We start from the raw sequence: 16,344 nt of genomic DNA on the forward strand, positions 1-16,344 counted from the left end.
GGAAAGTTGCCTTTCTCTAGCATTAGTCAGTTTGTGCTACTCAGGAGCCAGGCCTTTGTAAGCGATTGCATCACCTGATGCAGTGATGCAGTGAACTGCTGATAATTGTGAGACTTGCACTATTTCAAAATGTTTAAATACTTTAAGAATGTATTTGTAGAGTTTGTTAGTTTAAATAGTTGAAAGAACATTAAATCTTAAAGTTGTATGTTCTAATTTTTCCTCAAGGGAGCAAATATTCTTTTAACTGATAACGGTCATGTGAAATTAGGTAAGCATCTCCTTATCATGTTTGTGTATTTTATAGATTGTTCACTTCATGTTGTTTTACAGTTCAGCATTGATTTGTGTATTACCATTCTGTTCAGCTAAAGGTGCATTTCATTAGCACAAGGCATATCCTACCAATGGAAGAGGGTCCTCCATTGGTGGGAATCACCTTGTACTAATGAAATATGCTAGTCTTAGCTGAGGGGAGGTAGTAGCTTGCAAACCATTAGCAGAATCTAAGCTGGTATGATATTCAAAGAAGTTTAAAGTTCTTACTACAAGAATTTTCACAGAGGCAAGATGTTCTTCTGTTTAAAAAGATGTCTTGCACTCTTCTGCTGACCAAAGTGCTGGACTGAATACTGGAATACTGCTTAAATGCACATTTTTTTTACAGTGTCAGTAAAACATTTATTATGTAAATTATTAAAGTGTTGTTCATAAGGTACAAAGGCACGTAATCTTGAATATACTACAGACCAGTTTTAATAAAAACATTTTTTTAAATGTATATTTCAGAATCTTTTGCATAGTTTGATTTATAGTACTTGGATAGTAAAGATGGAATTCTACAAAATATTTGGTACATTTTGAATTGCACGGCAATACTTCAAAACATTTGTTGATTATCTAGACAACAGAACCTCAAACTAATTGACATCACTGCAGAGATGTTCATGAAGTCCACTGTGATGGATGCCCATACCTTAGTGCATAGAAGATGCACAAGGAAAAGCACACCAGCCACAGATGGATAACTGGGATCCACATCCAGTTGTGATGAGAAATAGAGACACATTGCTGAGATCCGAGAGGGACAGCCCTTTTGAGCTATACCCATTTCCACATGCCAGATCATGCATGTCTGGAGGCACGTTCCCTCTCTAGCTGGGATTCTCAGGTGCTCAGCAGAATGGGACTCTGTTTAAGGTACTGGGTGCAGAATACAACTAAGTAGCTCTGCCATGTTTTCTGTGTGTAGAATCCTAAAACATGCATGGGACAGTCCTTCTGTACACAGCATAAGTTCATCAGAGCAGAGGCTATCTAGAGTAAATATCTTAATCTGGGCAAGAATACAGAGCATGTAAAAATAAAGCATCAGTGAAACCCATTACAATATCATTTACATATAAACAATATATACAATACAGTTTCATTAAATAAAGCAAAAAAATTACTACCTGCCCCAAACCAACACTTTTATCAGCATCTTTTTCTTTTAAGCACATTTTGGAGAAACCTGTTTTGCTTTTTGAGCATGTAGTAAGCAAGAGCCAGGAGCATTTGATTCCCTTTCTCCACAGTTTAGTATAAACTTGTATGCAAGTTTCTTTGGAGCCCAAACAGTGTCTACATTTCCTACAGTAGAACCTCATAAAACCCTCAGAGCTATACAATAATGAAGAAAATAATCATAAATACATCTAAATAAATGAGGCAAGAAGGGGACCTAAGGATAGTGCTTTGTCAGCCTAATCCTGAACCCTACATACCAGTCTGAGCCACATGCAGAAGTACCCACAAGGCTTTCTAATTCACTGGAATAAAAGAAGCTCCATGCTGGCATCAGGGATTCTAGTACTTGAATTAGGAATCTATTGGCAGGAGTTTGGAATCCAGCTCAGGGAATGTGTACACATCCTGGAGCCCCTTTCAAGCAGTGAAAGGAAGAGGGATGTGCAACACTGGCTCCAGTGAGCTTCTGGAGGGGTCAGGCTTGGTGTAAACGTTAAGAACCTGGCACACTGTCCCTGCCTGGTTGATAGGGAATTAACTTCTCTTGCTGCTCTCCAGGTTCCACCCATTCCAAGCCTGTTTCTAAGATGCAGCTGCTTGTGGTCCCATCTGGCCCTGACAAGTGTTCTTGAGAGTTTTTACTGGATTTGGGAAAGCAGAGTTGCTGGAGCACAGGAGTGCTGATGGGTTTTGCAAGCAGCTGATAGGTTGTACGTGAGCCAGCTGGTTAGGGAGCTGGGTGGTTTGAACGTCAGGATTCAGAAGGAGGAAGTATTCAAGGCGTAAAGATATATACTCTGGAGGTATTTGTAATTCTGAGGTTCAGTTGTAGAGTGTAATACTGAAATAATAGGCTGTGTCCATTCCTGGTAAGACAATGTCTAGGGATTTAGTTACTACAATGCTTGGAGTTAGCCTGTAATTAGGATTCAGAGCAGCAAAATATTCCATGGTGAAGGATGGTCATGGTCATAGACCATGATATGGTAGACATGAAAGCTCCCCTTAAAACATTGATGAGGACCAGACTATGAAAGTACCGTTAAAATAAAGTATTGCCAACATGTCCCAGTTTTCTTCAGTTAGCAATAAAATGGACTAATGATCCATCTCTTCTTTCCCTCCCCAGCAAGATTTATTTCCAGAAAATGTGCAGCCCACTAGAAAGGAAAGTCAAGCCATTTAAGCAGTAGTAGTTTTGGAATGAATGGTTAAGCACATCCATGCTATCTGCAAGGAGGTATAACATCACTGAAGACTAGTTTGTTATTGAATCCCAGATGTTCACTCTTGGTCAAGGCGTATATTGATTGCTGCACAGCACTTTCCTATGCTGTGAAAATCGGGGCGAACTTCCGTCGCACTCTTCCATACAGCCTGCACTGAAGGCAAGATCATGAGGCAGGACTTTATGAAACGCACCACAACCCAGATATGCAGGCAGCTGAGCACTGCAAAGAGAATTCCTGCAATCAGGGCTAAGGGGATGGCCAGGAAAAGAGTCAGGAGCTTGTAGATCACGTATTTGCTGAGCTCGAAGAGCGCATGGCTGCAGATCCAAACTCTGTCAAAAGAGTGAGTGGAGGCAGGCTCCACGATCACGTCCTCAAATCCCAGCTTCACATGGCTGTTGAGACCGTGTGGATCTCTGTCGGGGACTTTCTCCAAGCTCTCCTCCGTCTTGGACAGAGCAGGGCTGCTACTTCGGTTGAAGCCCTCTTCATCCATGAAGATCTTGGTGTCCGCTTTCTTCTTCTCCAGCCCCATGGTCTCTCCCGGGCTCTGGGCGCTCTAACCGGGGCTCTCCCACTGCCCTCGGGCCGCTGGGTCACGCCATGCGAGCTTATATGCACATTTTTCATTCATATATCCTTATGGCCACTTTGGATTGTGACCAGCATTTAATTTTTTTAACCCATGTATAGCCTTTCATGAAATATTTGACTATTGCAAGACATAACTGAAAACAGAAATGGAGCAGGCTTTAAGACATCCCATTGAAATTGAAGAGACTGTGTAGGAATTCAGAAGAAATGGCTTTCTGTGACTCTTCTTTATAGATGTAATTGTCTATGGATAAAATTATTAGAGCAAAATATGTAACTAATATAAAGGCTTTCAAAATTTGTTCATCATAGTTAATTACTGTTGTGACTACACAAAATTGTAGCTGTTCCATTCATTATCGTAAGTGATTAAATGACTCATTGTCTTCAATCTTTTGTAGCTGATTTTGGAGTAGCGGCACAAATAACAGCTACAATTGCCAAAAGGAAATCTTTCATTGGAACTCCATATTGGTAACTTTTAAAACATTTATTCATTAATACAACAGCACTCACTATGTTCCTGAAGAACCAGTTTTAGTGTATTTCTTTTTCAGAATAGTATATTAGAATACTGAATGTAATGCAAGGGATATTGGGATGTCTGATGACATAACCTCGAGACTAGACTACTGTAACACACTCTACATGGGGCTGCCCTTGTCGCAAATTTGGAAGCTGCAGCTAGTGAATGCTGCAGTCAGGCTGCTGATGGGCTTACCTATATGGGAGCACATCCGGCCTGTACTGAAGGCCCTGCACTGGCTGCCAATAGCATACCGAATTCACTTCAAGGTGCTGGTGCTCACCTTTAAAGCCCTATATGGCCAGGGTCCGACATACCTGAGGGACCGCCTTTCCCCACATATACCCCAGAGAGCACTGTGATTGGGGTCACAGAACCGGCTAACGCATCCGAGCCCCAAGGATGCCAGGCTCACTGCGACGAGGGCCAGGGCCTTCTCAGTGGCGGCTCCTTACTGGTGGAACAAGCTCCCGGAAGAGATCAGGGCCCTGCGGGATCTTTTACAGTTCCGCAGGGCCTGCAAGACAGAGCTCTTCCACCAGGCCTTCGACTAGGAGCCGTCCCCCACTATTACCATCAACGAGCCCGGTCTTCAGCTTTAACATCTGGCTCATTCCACCGAGAGACTCAGGACGACACTGAGCCGGAATTCAGCAGTTGTAGACATCTTTAGTACGCCAGCACAAGTAATGAACTGTATAACCAATAGCACCTTATGATTTTATCTGTATAGTACTGGTTTATTTTTTTATATGGTTTTATCGGCAATTGGTGCCACCGTTGTAAGCCGCCCTGAGCCCGCTTGCGGAGAGGGCGGGGTATAAATTGAATGAATGAATGAATGAATGAATAACACTACATCCCCCTCATTAAATGCTGTTAAATGCCCTCCATGCCTTAGAGGAGAGAATTTAGATTCTCAGCTACTTCCCACAATCAGAAAAGACACCTTTGGACATTTATTACTTTATTTAGTTTTTCACTTTGCATATCTTGAACATTGTTATGTTACATGTTAATTTGCTGTTCATTCTCTGGCTATAAGTTTGAATCTTACCTGCCATTCCAATGTATTTGAAATAGTGTACATGCATCCGAAAGCTCATGCCTTAAATAAACCTCTGTTGGTTTTAAAGGTGCCGCTGAACTCTAAATTTGTTATATTCCTGAAAATAAGAGGAAGCAAACCCAGGGATGATCCCTCCATGGGAGCAGACAGAGATACCTCTTAGGCACACTGGACCTTTCTTAGGGGGATCTGATGGGTTGAGATGACAGAACCTAAAATGAAGCCCTAACTTTCCCCCCCACTCCTTTACATTTCAAAGGGTTTAGGAGGGAGGCTGAACCATGCCTCAGTTTTCACATTGATTCTTGGCCTAGTAAATACAAAAATGCTTGGGGCAGATGTTGCCAGCCACCCCACTCCCCAAACCAGTCTGGCCCATTGTGTCTTTAACAGCAACTCATGCCTGTGCATTAGGCTGCTGTTGAAGGTGCATCTACAATTGCTTGTTGACAAGCTGGTAGCCACATGCCAACTGAGAAGAAGCCCCAGCAGAGCACTGAGATATGTGACCCTGCAATATTTTCAGCTATTGAACACGCTTAATTTAAGTTGCAATGAACAACAAAGGAATCAACACCAACATTTCGTGAAAAGTTCTTGTACTGCATGTTTTTCAGAGTATTAAATATATATATATCTTTTCCAACAATGTTCTCATATTTTTAGGATGGCCCCTGAAGTTGCTGCTGTTGAAAGGAAAGGCGGATATAATCAACTTTGTGATCTCTGGGCTGTTGGAATAACTGCTATAGAACTAGCAGAACTTCAGCCCCCTATGTTCGACTTGCATCCAATGAGGTTGGTAATTTGTGTAAGGCTGCAAAACTTAGGCAACATTTAAAGCAAACTCTTATCACAGAATGTAACTTTCAACTTTTCTTAATGAGAACACATTAGCTGTGGGCCTCGGGGACCCCCCCCCCCCCGATCTGTGCTTTTCTTCCCATTTAATTGAGGCCCAGCTATGATCAGTGTTGACAACTGTCCATGAGTGAAAAATGAAGGAAAAAAGAGAGACTGGCTTCATTCCCCGTTTCAAATAGGTGGTTGTCTGCGTTAAAACTAGCGATGTCTTTCTATGATTTAAAAACAAAACAAAAACAAATAGCTGCATAGGAAACACAAGCAAGGAGGCCTAAGATTTTCTGGAGAAAGTTAGATTGAATTTTTTCTACTTATTAAAATAATAAGTTATCAATATCAAAACAAGAAGCCCAGGGACATAAATGGCATAAAATTATCCATATCACATCCTCAAACCAGGAGGAGACTACAAAACAGTTGGAAAGATAAAACTTCTAATTAAAAGCCTAGGTAAAAAGAAGTTTTGGCCAAGTGCCTATAAGACAGTAAAGTAAGTACCATGCAAGCCTCACGGGAGTGGACATTCCAAAAGTTAGGGGCCATCCTAGAAAATACCCTCTCAAGTCATGCTTTGATAAATGCACTAAATAAGGCCTCATTCTTTTTTAATATTTCACTTCTGCTGATGTTTCATGCTGATGTTTCATTCTTTAAAAAAGGATTGCAGTTATTCAGTTAGTGGTGTGCAAATAAACAGTATAATTAAGAATAGATCCATTAAAGAATTGGAAATAACCATGTAATAATTCATCCTTGCTTTTGAGTTCTAGTACATAATAAATAGCCAGAAGTTTATAACTGTATCAGCCACCCTAACCATTGAAGATTTTTTCCAGTCTAAAAAGAGGGAGAGAAGAGAAATTGTTCTTTCCTTTAATTTTTCATCTTGATCAGATAGCAGTCAATACACTTTTTATTTTGTTCTGTCTACCTAAGTAGTCCATTTTCCGGTGGCAATTTTTGAGTTTCCCTACTGAAGACTAATGCATTGCTGCTGTTGTATTTTTATCGTTCTTAAATTACAGTCACCATTTTTCTTAATTTTCAGGGCACTGTTCTTAATGACGAAAAGCAACTTTCAGCCTCCCAAGCTAAAGGACAAAATGAAATGGTAAATACTTTGGCAGTGCAGTTGCATAACACTGATTGTCTTCACTGAACATTTTTAAAAAAACAATTTATTTCGTTTTAAAGGTCAAATAGTTTCCATCATTTTGTGAAAATGGCACTTACAAAGAATCCTAAAAAAAGACCTACAGCTGAAAAATTACTTCAGGTATGACTCCTTTATCATTTTTGTATAACTCCTTTATCACTTTCCCAGCTGTTTTAATCTTAATCCATAACTGTGAGGAGATCCTCCCAAAGGAAGTTTGGACAGCTTCAGGTCAGACACAGTTCTTGTTTAAGTTGCAAGTGCTTAGCCACTAGGGTTCCCAGCTCAAGCCTGGCAGGTGGAAGGGTTGTGGGGGGGAAGGGCGTGTGATGCCAGCACTGTGGGTGGCTCTAGGAATCACTGGAAAACATAGAGCTTCCATCAGTTTCTAGAGCTACTCATTGTCTGGAAGTGCTGTACCAGCCTAGAGGACACTGCCAGGTTGTTTTGGGGTTTTTCTTCTGCCACCACTCAGAGTAACAGTGATCAGCAAGCGGCCTCCCACCTTAGTAGGAAGCTGTGACGACCCCTTAACTGGGGAGGGCTGGTTTTACTTTAAAAGTGTTCCTTTTATTTTATTTTACTGGGTATTCCGGCTGCCACCAGGAAATTTAAGGCTTTCCAAACCTCTATAATATAATATTTCTGTCACTGGGTAGGTAAGTCGAGGGTTTAGGTGTTCACGAGGGTGTATGTGTTTCCTGGGAAGAATTTCTTTTAAAACTGGTATCTTAAATAAAAGTAGATTTATTGATATTTCACACACTTTTCTCTCCCACTGTCAGGGATCTGGGCATGTAACTTTGTAACACTTTTTTCCCTTTAGGCCATATACGGTTACTGTTTCTTTATACTTCAACTTTTCATAACACACACAAGACTTCTCTCTCTCAGACCTTAAAACGAACAAACTGCTTAACTCTTTTACTTTTGTTGTTGTTCAGTCGCACAGTCGAGTCCGACTCTTTGCGACCCCATGGACCAGCTCCCTCCAGGCCTTCCGGTCTTCCGCCATCCTCTGAAGTTTGCTCAACTTCATGTTCGTTGCATCGATGACACTGTCTAACCATCTCATCCTTTGCCGTCCCCGTCTTCTTTGACCTTCAATCTTTCCCAGCATCAGGGTCTTCTCCAGTGAGTGCTCCCTTCTCATTTGGTGGCCAAAGTATTTGAGCTTCAGTTTCATTATCTGGCCTTCCAGGGAACAGTCAGGGTTGATTTCTTTTAGGATTGACTGATCTGATCTTCTTGCAGTCCAAGGGACTCTCAAGAGTCTTCTCCAGCACCATAGTTCAAAAGAATCTATTCTTCAGCGCTCGGCCTTCCTTATAGTCCAACTCTCGCAGCCATACATGACTACTGGGAATACCATTGCTTTGACCATGCGGACTTTTGTTGGCAGGGTGATGTCTCTACTTTTTATCATGCTGTTTAGGTTCGCCATCGCTTTCCTCCCAAGGAGCAGGCGTCTTTTAATTTCATGGCTGCAGTCACAGTCTGCGGTGATCTGGGATCCCAGGAACGTGAAGTCTGTCACCACTTCCACGACTTCCCCTTCTATTTGCCAAGGAGTGATGGGGCCGGATGCCATGATCTTAGTTTTTTTGATGTTGAGCTTCAAGCCCACTTTTGCGCTCTCCTCTTTTACCCTGAGCAAGAGGCTCTTGAGGTCCTCTTCACTTTCTGCCATCAGAGTGGTATCGTCTGCATATCTGAGGTTGTTGATCTTTTCCCCAGCAATCTTAATTCCCGCTTGTGATTCATCCAGGCCAGCATTTCGCATGATGTACTCTGCATATATATTAAATAAGCAAGGCGACAATATACATCCTTGTCGTACTCCTTTTCCTATGCGAAACCAATCAGTTGTTCCATATCCGGTTCTAACTGTCGCTTCTTGGCCCTTATACAGGTTTCTCAAGAGACATGTGAGGTGGTCTGGTACTCCCATCTCTTTAAGGACCTGCCATAGTTTGTTGTGATCCACACAGTCAAAGGCTTTAGCATAGTCAATGAAGCAGAAGTAGATCTTTTTCTGGTACTCTCTTGCTTTCTCCATAATCCAGCGAATGTTGGAAATCTTTTACTACACAGAACCAAATTATCCCACACAGGGATGTGTCTCCTTCTCTCAGAGACAGAACTTAACTCCCTCGACAGCTGTCTTTTTCAACTGTCTTATTCAACTCTAAGACATAGAACTTAACAACCCACACAGGGAAGCTTCTCCTTCTCTCTCATACATAGCTTAACTCCCTTCCACTGACTTCATCAACTGTCATCTCGAACTGACCCTCTTGATAGACATTCAAATCCTCCACACAGCATCCATTCCAAAACCCCTCCACCTCTCTGTCACTCACCAATCCTATCACTTGCCTGATTCCAGCACTCTAGATTATCATCACAGCCATGCAAACCAAACTTTTAAAACCACACACACACAGTTAAACATGAAATCATTACAGAAGCCTAACTCTACACTTGGTTGAGACCCCTTGATATGTTTGACTTGTCCAGGTGGGTCTCTGAGAAGTGGTTTGAGAAGCTTCAAGCACATCAATAATGCAAAACGCTGATGTCACTTCACTTTCTGTCTCTTTTAGCATCCTTTTGTTACTCAGCCTTTAAGTCGAACCCTCGCTATTGAACTGTTGGATAAAATGAATAATCCAGATCATTCCACTTACCATGATTTTGATGATGATGATCCAGAGGTAAGAATGCTGCTTGGTTATAGCTGCAATACTTTTTCAATTATAGGGGTGTTTTGGCTTTTTTTTGGTGGGGGGGTTGCATTTTTTTCATGTGTGTGCGTGTGAGTGCACCTGGAAGTCATGGTGACCTCTGGTGACTGACTCCTACTGGGGGCCTGGAGGATATTCAGAGAGGTGGATGAATAAAGCCTGCCCCTGTCCTCCTGACTGCTGGTATTTCAAGGAGGTCTCCCAACCAAATATTTGCTGGAGTCGACACTGTTTAGCTTCCGAGATCAGGCTTGCCTGGGCTATCCAGGTCAGGGCTTCAGTTAGAGATATCAATGCACATCTAAGACACCTGCATCGTATGCCAGGGAATTCTGAGCTTTGTATGGAGTAGAGGAATTATAAATACAATAATTTAGTGGTATATACATTTGCATACTTGCTTGAAGTGCCATGCGGAACTATTTGGTTTGTAAGAGCCACCCCTTTTGGTTTGGCTTTTGTAGGCTGATTTGATAGGGAGCTGCTTTTGCATTGCTATTTTCTAAATTTGTTGTGGTGTTATATTACCAATGATAGTTTTAAAGGTTATTTACTTTTTAAATAAACACCTGAGGCCTGGGAAATGTGGTATATAAATATTTAAAATATCTTATTTAATATTGTGAGGTATACAAAATTCAGTAGTAATACTAGAGTGTGAATGTTTGTGTACACATTTGTATCTTGACGCAAGTAGCACTTTAATGGATAAGATGCTAAATAATGAGTAAACAAAGGATATATCTTATTACACATGTGGAAGGGTCCTTAGATTTGTTTGTTATGTAATTTATTTTTAGGTTGTGCGCTTTCTGCCAAAAGTGCTGCAAGTGGCTTACAAAAACATTACTGCAGTTCGCTATGTATGAGGTTGTCATATATGGAATTTAGACTTGGTTCAGAACAGCTTATTTTTTACTTAAGGCCTGATGCTGTCAGCATGTTATTCTGGTTCAAAAGTAGCTCTGTTGGCTGCCTATCTATTTCCAGGTTCGTGCATTTTCGCATCCATTGTGGTGCGGTGACTAGAACTGTACACAGTATTCCAAATGAGGCCACACCATCGATTTATACAGGGGCATTATGATACTGTCTGACAGGGTTCATTTTGTAGAAAAAGAGGTGCAGGAGCTCATTAGCATAACTCATTAGCATAACTTATTTGCATATGCCACACCCCTTGACATCACCGGGAGTGTGTCAGAAGGCAACACCCACCGCTCAGTCTCCACCCCATGTTTCGGATTGCTAGCTATTGGAGGGACGGGAACGTGCAGATATGTCCTTGCAGAGGGGGGAGAGCTTGTACTTGAATAAAACTTGGTTTTAAAGGTGCCACTGGACTGATTTGGACTGGGGGGCCGGGGGGGCTCTGCAATTTACCTGTCTGCTTCTTGCTCTGACTGAGGGCTGCTGGGAGCAGGGAGTGGGGCTTGTTGCATGTGCCCACCCCCTGGGCTCTTTACTGCTGGAGCGCCGCTCCTGTGCGTTCCTGCAGGAAATGACCCCTGCTGGCTGATATGTTTTCAGTTTCCTTCCTAATAATCCCCAGTATAGAATTTTGGCTTTTTTAATTGGAGTTGCACACTGAGTCAACGTTTTCAGCGTGTTATCTACCATGACTCCAAGATCTCTCTCCTGGTTACTAGTTCAGACCCCATCATTGTGTATTTATAGTTAGGATTTTTGGCTCCAATGTGCATTACTTCGCGCTTGCTCTCATTGAACCTCATTTGTCGCATAGATGCCCGCTTTCCCAGCATTGACACATCCCTCTGGAACGCTCTGCAATCCTCCCTGGTTCTCACCACTCTGAACAACTTAGTATCATCTGCAGAGTTAGCCACCTCACTCCCACCTCATTAATGAACAAGTTAAAAAGCACCAGACCCAGTACTGAGCCCTGTGGTACCCCACTGCTTACCACCCTCCACTGTGAAAACTTCCCATTTATACTCACTCTCTGTTTCTTGTTAATTAACCGGTTTTTAATCCACAAGAGGACTTGTCCTCTTATCCCATGACTACTGAGTCTACTTAGGAGCCTATGATGAGGAACTTTATCAAAAGCTTTCTGGAAGTCTAGGTAAACTACATCTATTGGGTCACCTTTGTCCACATGGTTATTCAGCCCCACATGGTTATTCAGCCCCACATGGTTATTCAGCCCCACATGGTTATTCAGCCCCACAAAGGGTTACCAGATACTAGGTAGGGAAATTCCTGGACACTTGGGGATGGAGCCTTGGGAGAGCGAAGACTGGGGAGGGAAGCAGCCTTGGCAGGGAATAATGCCACAGTAGAGAGTGTGTGTGTGTGTGTATGTTAAGTGCCATCAAGTTGCTTCCAAGTTATGGCGACCCTATAAATTAATGTTTTCCAAAACATCCTATCATCAGCAGCCAATCTCAGGTCTTGCAAACTGAGGGCCATGGCTTATTTTATTGTGTCAAACCATCTCATGTGACCAAAGTACGATAGCCTCCTGTGATGAACAAAGTAAAAACAGTCTGAGTGTAGGCAGTGGCAGAGGTTCACTCTGATTGATGAGCCGCCTCCATGACAACGGAATGCATCCAGCAGGGAGCTGGGAGGGGGAAAAAAGATCTGGACAGGCAGTTTAGGTCTGGAAGCTTGGAGAGAGAGCTGACAGTTTGAAGAGCTCGGTTCTGAGAGAGAGCTATTATTGAGAAGGGGCTTTTAGTGGCTTCCTTCTGAGGGAAAACTCTCAGTCTGTGGCACAGTGACAGGGTGTCACAGAGCAGAGGGACAGATGGGACTCTGCAGAGGGGTATTGCCAGAGTCAAAGGGCAGACCTCTGTTTAAAAAGGAAAACACCAACACACACAGGGAAGGACTGTAGTTTGGTTATCCAGGGAAAAGTCCTAGGAACAGACAGATCTCCAGCACAGAGGGGGGAGGAAACGGGGTACTTGAGAGTGAGTGGTCAGTGAAAGGTATCCATAACACTCTTCTCCACCACCACATTTCACACATTTCAAAGGAATCAACTGCCTTTCTGTCAGCTTTCTTTATTGTCCAACTTTCACACCTGTACATAGTGATGAGGATACTATGGCATGAATTAACTTGATCTTTGTTGCAAGTGACACATCCTTATACTTTAGTATATTCATGGCTGTCCTCCCCGGTCTCAATCTCCTTCTTAGGTTCACTCTCTCTTTTGGTTGATTATGGAGCCAAGGAATAGAAAATCCTTTTATAATATATTTTTTAATTTCAGTTAATAAACTCACATATGTAAAACATAAAACTACAATCATGCAGTCATCTAAATCATACTTTTACAATCATCCACAATTGTTTACAATTATCTAGGTCATACATAAAACATAAGCACAATCGTCTGAATCATACAAAAAAAGAAACATAAAACAAAACTACAATTAGATCATATAGTTATCAATCAAATCGTATATCTATATAGAACTTATATATATTCTTGATTTTTCACGTCTGTTTAAATATCTTTATTCTATCTTTTTCGCCCATCTTCATAGCTAATAATAATCTTATTGCGAATATATATTGCCAGTCTCTTTTTAAATTTTTTTATTATATCATTTCCTATGTAAATTTATTCTTAATTTTCAGATATATAATTAAAATACTTTCAATTTTTCTTGAAATTCTGAGGTCTATCTGTTGCGTACATAAAATGTAAGCTTTGCCATTGTCACATATTCATATCATTTATTCTTCCATTCCTTCAGATCTGGATATCTTTCTGCCTTCCATTTTGCTGCAAATATTACTCTTGCTGCCATCACCATATACTTAAATAATTCACTATGCATTTTTGTAATATTGCTTGGTAGGATATTTAGTAACATATTTTTGGGATCCATCACAAACTTGAATTTAAATATCTTTTGCATTTCTTCATGTATCCAATATTTTCTTGCTTTCTTACAAGTCTTCCACGTATGGTCAAATGTTGCATTCTGACATTTCCAGCATTTTCCATTATACTCCTTATTAGTTTTTGCAATGTATTTGGGAGTAATTTACCATCTAAAAACATTTTATACCAATTCTCCCTTAATATTTGACATTCAGTAAATTTAACTTCTTTAGTCCATAGGTTTTTCTACTTGTTCATGCATATATTTTCTCCAAAATGTTGCATCCATTTTATCATACAATTTTACTTGCTCTGTTTCAGTATCATATTGCAATAACATTTTATAATTTTTTCCTAATAGGTGCTTTAAGTCTCCAGTGTTTAATTGTTCAAAAGTCGTTTTCACTCTTAACTGGCCCCCTTCTTTGACTATTGTTCTTTGAATTTAGACACCATTTGATAGTACAACCACGGAATATTTTCCCTTCATCTTGCAAAGATTTTATTTTCCCTTGTTTGTCCATCAAATACTCGTAATTTATATAGTCCATTTTATTTCTTATACTAATATCGCAATAGGCATCAATTGGAGATGTTAATGGTGGCTTGATGGACTTATTCCATTTCGTACTGAAACCAGATTCTTAATAGTCTGTTCCTCAAAATATGAGTGACATCTGAATGGCTTTTAATGATTTCTTAGTCCATAAATAATTGTGGATTCCTTCTTTAGTGTCAATTGTCTCCAGTTTATTGTTCCTTCTGTTTGGATTTATAATTCAGTCTGATATCCAGACTAGTGTGGCTGCTTGGTGATATAGTTGGATATTTGGTACAGCTAAACATCCTCTTTTTTCCATCCTGTAATATTTTAAATCTTATTCTTGGTTTCTTCCTGCTCCATACAAAATTATTTATCATTTTTTGCCATTTTTTTAAAAAAAGGAATAGAAAATCTTGAACAATGTCAATTTCTTCATCATCAACCTTAAAATTTTGTAATTTTCCAGTAGTCATTACTTTTGTCTTTTTGATGTTCCGCTGTAATCCTGCTTTAACCTTCATCAGTAGTCTTTTCAAGTCTTCACTGTTTTCCGCCAATAATGTATCATCTGCATATCTCAAATTGTTAATATTCCTTCCATCAATTTTCACTTCACCTTCATCTAAATCTAATCCATCTTTCCTTATGTGCTCTGAATACAGATTGAAGAGATATGGAGATAAAATGCATCCTTGTCTGCCACTTTTGCCAATGGGAAACCATTCTGTTTCTCCATATTCTGTTCTAACAGTGGCCTCTTGACCATAGTATAGATTGCACATTAAAATAATCAAATTCTGTGGCACACCCATTTATTTAAAGCTAGCCATAGCTTTTCATGATCCACACAGTAAAAAGCTTTGCTGTATATGAAACACAAGCTGATTTTTTAATATTCTTCCATATGTTATAGAGTGCACCCTCCAAATCAGCCATTTTCTCCTGGAGAACTGATTTCTGTCATCTGGAGAACAGTTGTTAATCTGGGTGACCTCCAGCCGCCACCTGGAGGTTGACAACCCAGTTCCCATGGAGGAAATGGCCACTTTGGAGGGTGGAATTTATGGCATTTTCCACCTCTGAGGTCCCTCTCCTCCTCAAACCCTATCATCCCCAGGCTCCACCCCCCCAAATCTCTAGGAATTTCCTAACCTGGAATTAGCAACCCTATCTCTTTCCCACTCAACAACCAACCTATCTTTAATTTTCCTCTCACCCTCCGCCCAGGCAGGCTTTACTTAGGAAAACTGTGGCCCAGGGGAGTGGCCACTGGGCAGGCCTACTTATATGGTAGGGAACCTTAAAGGACTTGTGGGGTGGCACCTCACTTTCCCCTGTATCTCTGTCCCCACACTATTTCCTCTTCCCCTTATATCCCCTCCCCTTTCCTTTCCTCATTCTCCCCTTCTCAGCCATTCACCAACCTACCTTTTATCTGCTTCCCATCTTCAGTTATATTTATTATTTATTTACTTCATTTATACCTCACCTGTTTCCACAGTGGGGCCCAAAGCAGCTTACATTATTCTCCTCTCCTCTGTTTTATCCACACAAAACCCCTGTGAGGTAGGTTAGGCTGCAAGTATGTGACTGGTCCAAAATCACTCAGTGAGCTTCTGCAGTTAGATGAAGATTCAAACCTGGGTCTCTCGGATCCTACTCTAAGACTCTGTTACACCACACTGTCTTTCATAGGATGGCTGCTGTTGAACAGAAGCAAGCAGCCAGGCCTAGGTGGATCATGTAACTCAGGTGGTATCAAGTCACCCAGATGTTGCTTCCAGACCTAGGGTTGCCAATCCAGGCCTAGGGATGCCAGCCTCCAGATGGGACCTGGGGATCCCCAGAATTACAGCTTATCTCCAGGCAAGGTATTTCAGTTCCCCAGGAGAAAATGGATGCTTTGGAGGGTGGACTCTGTGGCACTACCCCACTGAGGTCCCTGTCCTCCCCAGGCTTCACCCTCAAATCTCTAGGAGCTTCCCAACCTGGATCTGGCAACCCTAATCAGTGTTCCTTCTAAGCTGTGGAGTCTCATGAGCAAAAATTCTACTTTGTGAGCGACTGGCATTAATGTTGTGAGCGAGCAATTTGGCTACTCCATAAATTAGTTTGCTCCAGAGCCATCCTTCCTGAGCTAAGACAAAAATGTGTGAGCCGGTGGCTAAAAAACTGTGAGCTTAGCTCACACTAACTCATCTTAGAGGGAACACTGACCCTAATCCCCGTATCCCTTGC

At 41.3% G+C, this 16,344-nt stretch overlaps 1 protein-coding gene and 1 pseudogene across 8 annotated transcripts in view; one reads left to right on the forward strand and one right to left on the reverse strand.

Moving 5' to 3' along the window:
* The window catches only part of MAP4K3 (mitogen-activated protein kinase kinase kinase kinase 3), a 99,765-nt gene that overhangs the window by 28,264 nt on the left and 55,157 nt on the right, over positions 1–16,344 (forward strand). For all 8 annotated transcript variants that reach the window (XM_015418068.1, XM_015418071.1, XM_015418074.1 and 5 more), the window contains exons 7-12: positions 229–271; positions 3,737–3,809; positions 5,597–5,728; positions 6,843–6,905; positions 6,989–7,070; positions 9,557–9,667. In XM_015418068.1, the coding sequence (XP_015273554.1) occupies positions 229–271; positions 3,737–3,809; positions 5,597–5,728; positions 6,843–6,905; positions 6,989–7,070; positions 9,557–9,667 (504 nt within the window). The remainder of the gene's footprint in view (positions 1–228; positions 272–3,736; positions 3,810–5,596; positions 5,729–6,842; positions 6,906–6,988; positions 7,071–9,556; positions 9,668–16,344) is intronic.
* Positions 2,794–3,330, reverse strand: LOC107116193 (annotated as a pseudogene).

The sequence above is a fragment of the Gekko japonicus genome, unplaced genomic scaffold (genome assembly GCF_001447785.1).
Source record: "Gekko japonicus isolate JY-2015 unplaced genomic scaffold, Gekko_japonicus_V1.1 scaffold1394, whole genome shotgun sequence".
Lineage (NCBI taxonomy): Eukaryota > Metazoa > Chordata > Lepidosauria > Squamata > Gekkonidae > Gekko > Gekko japonicus.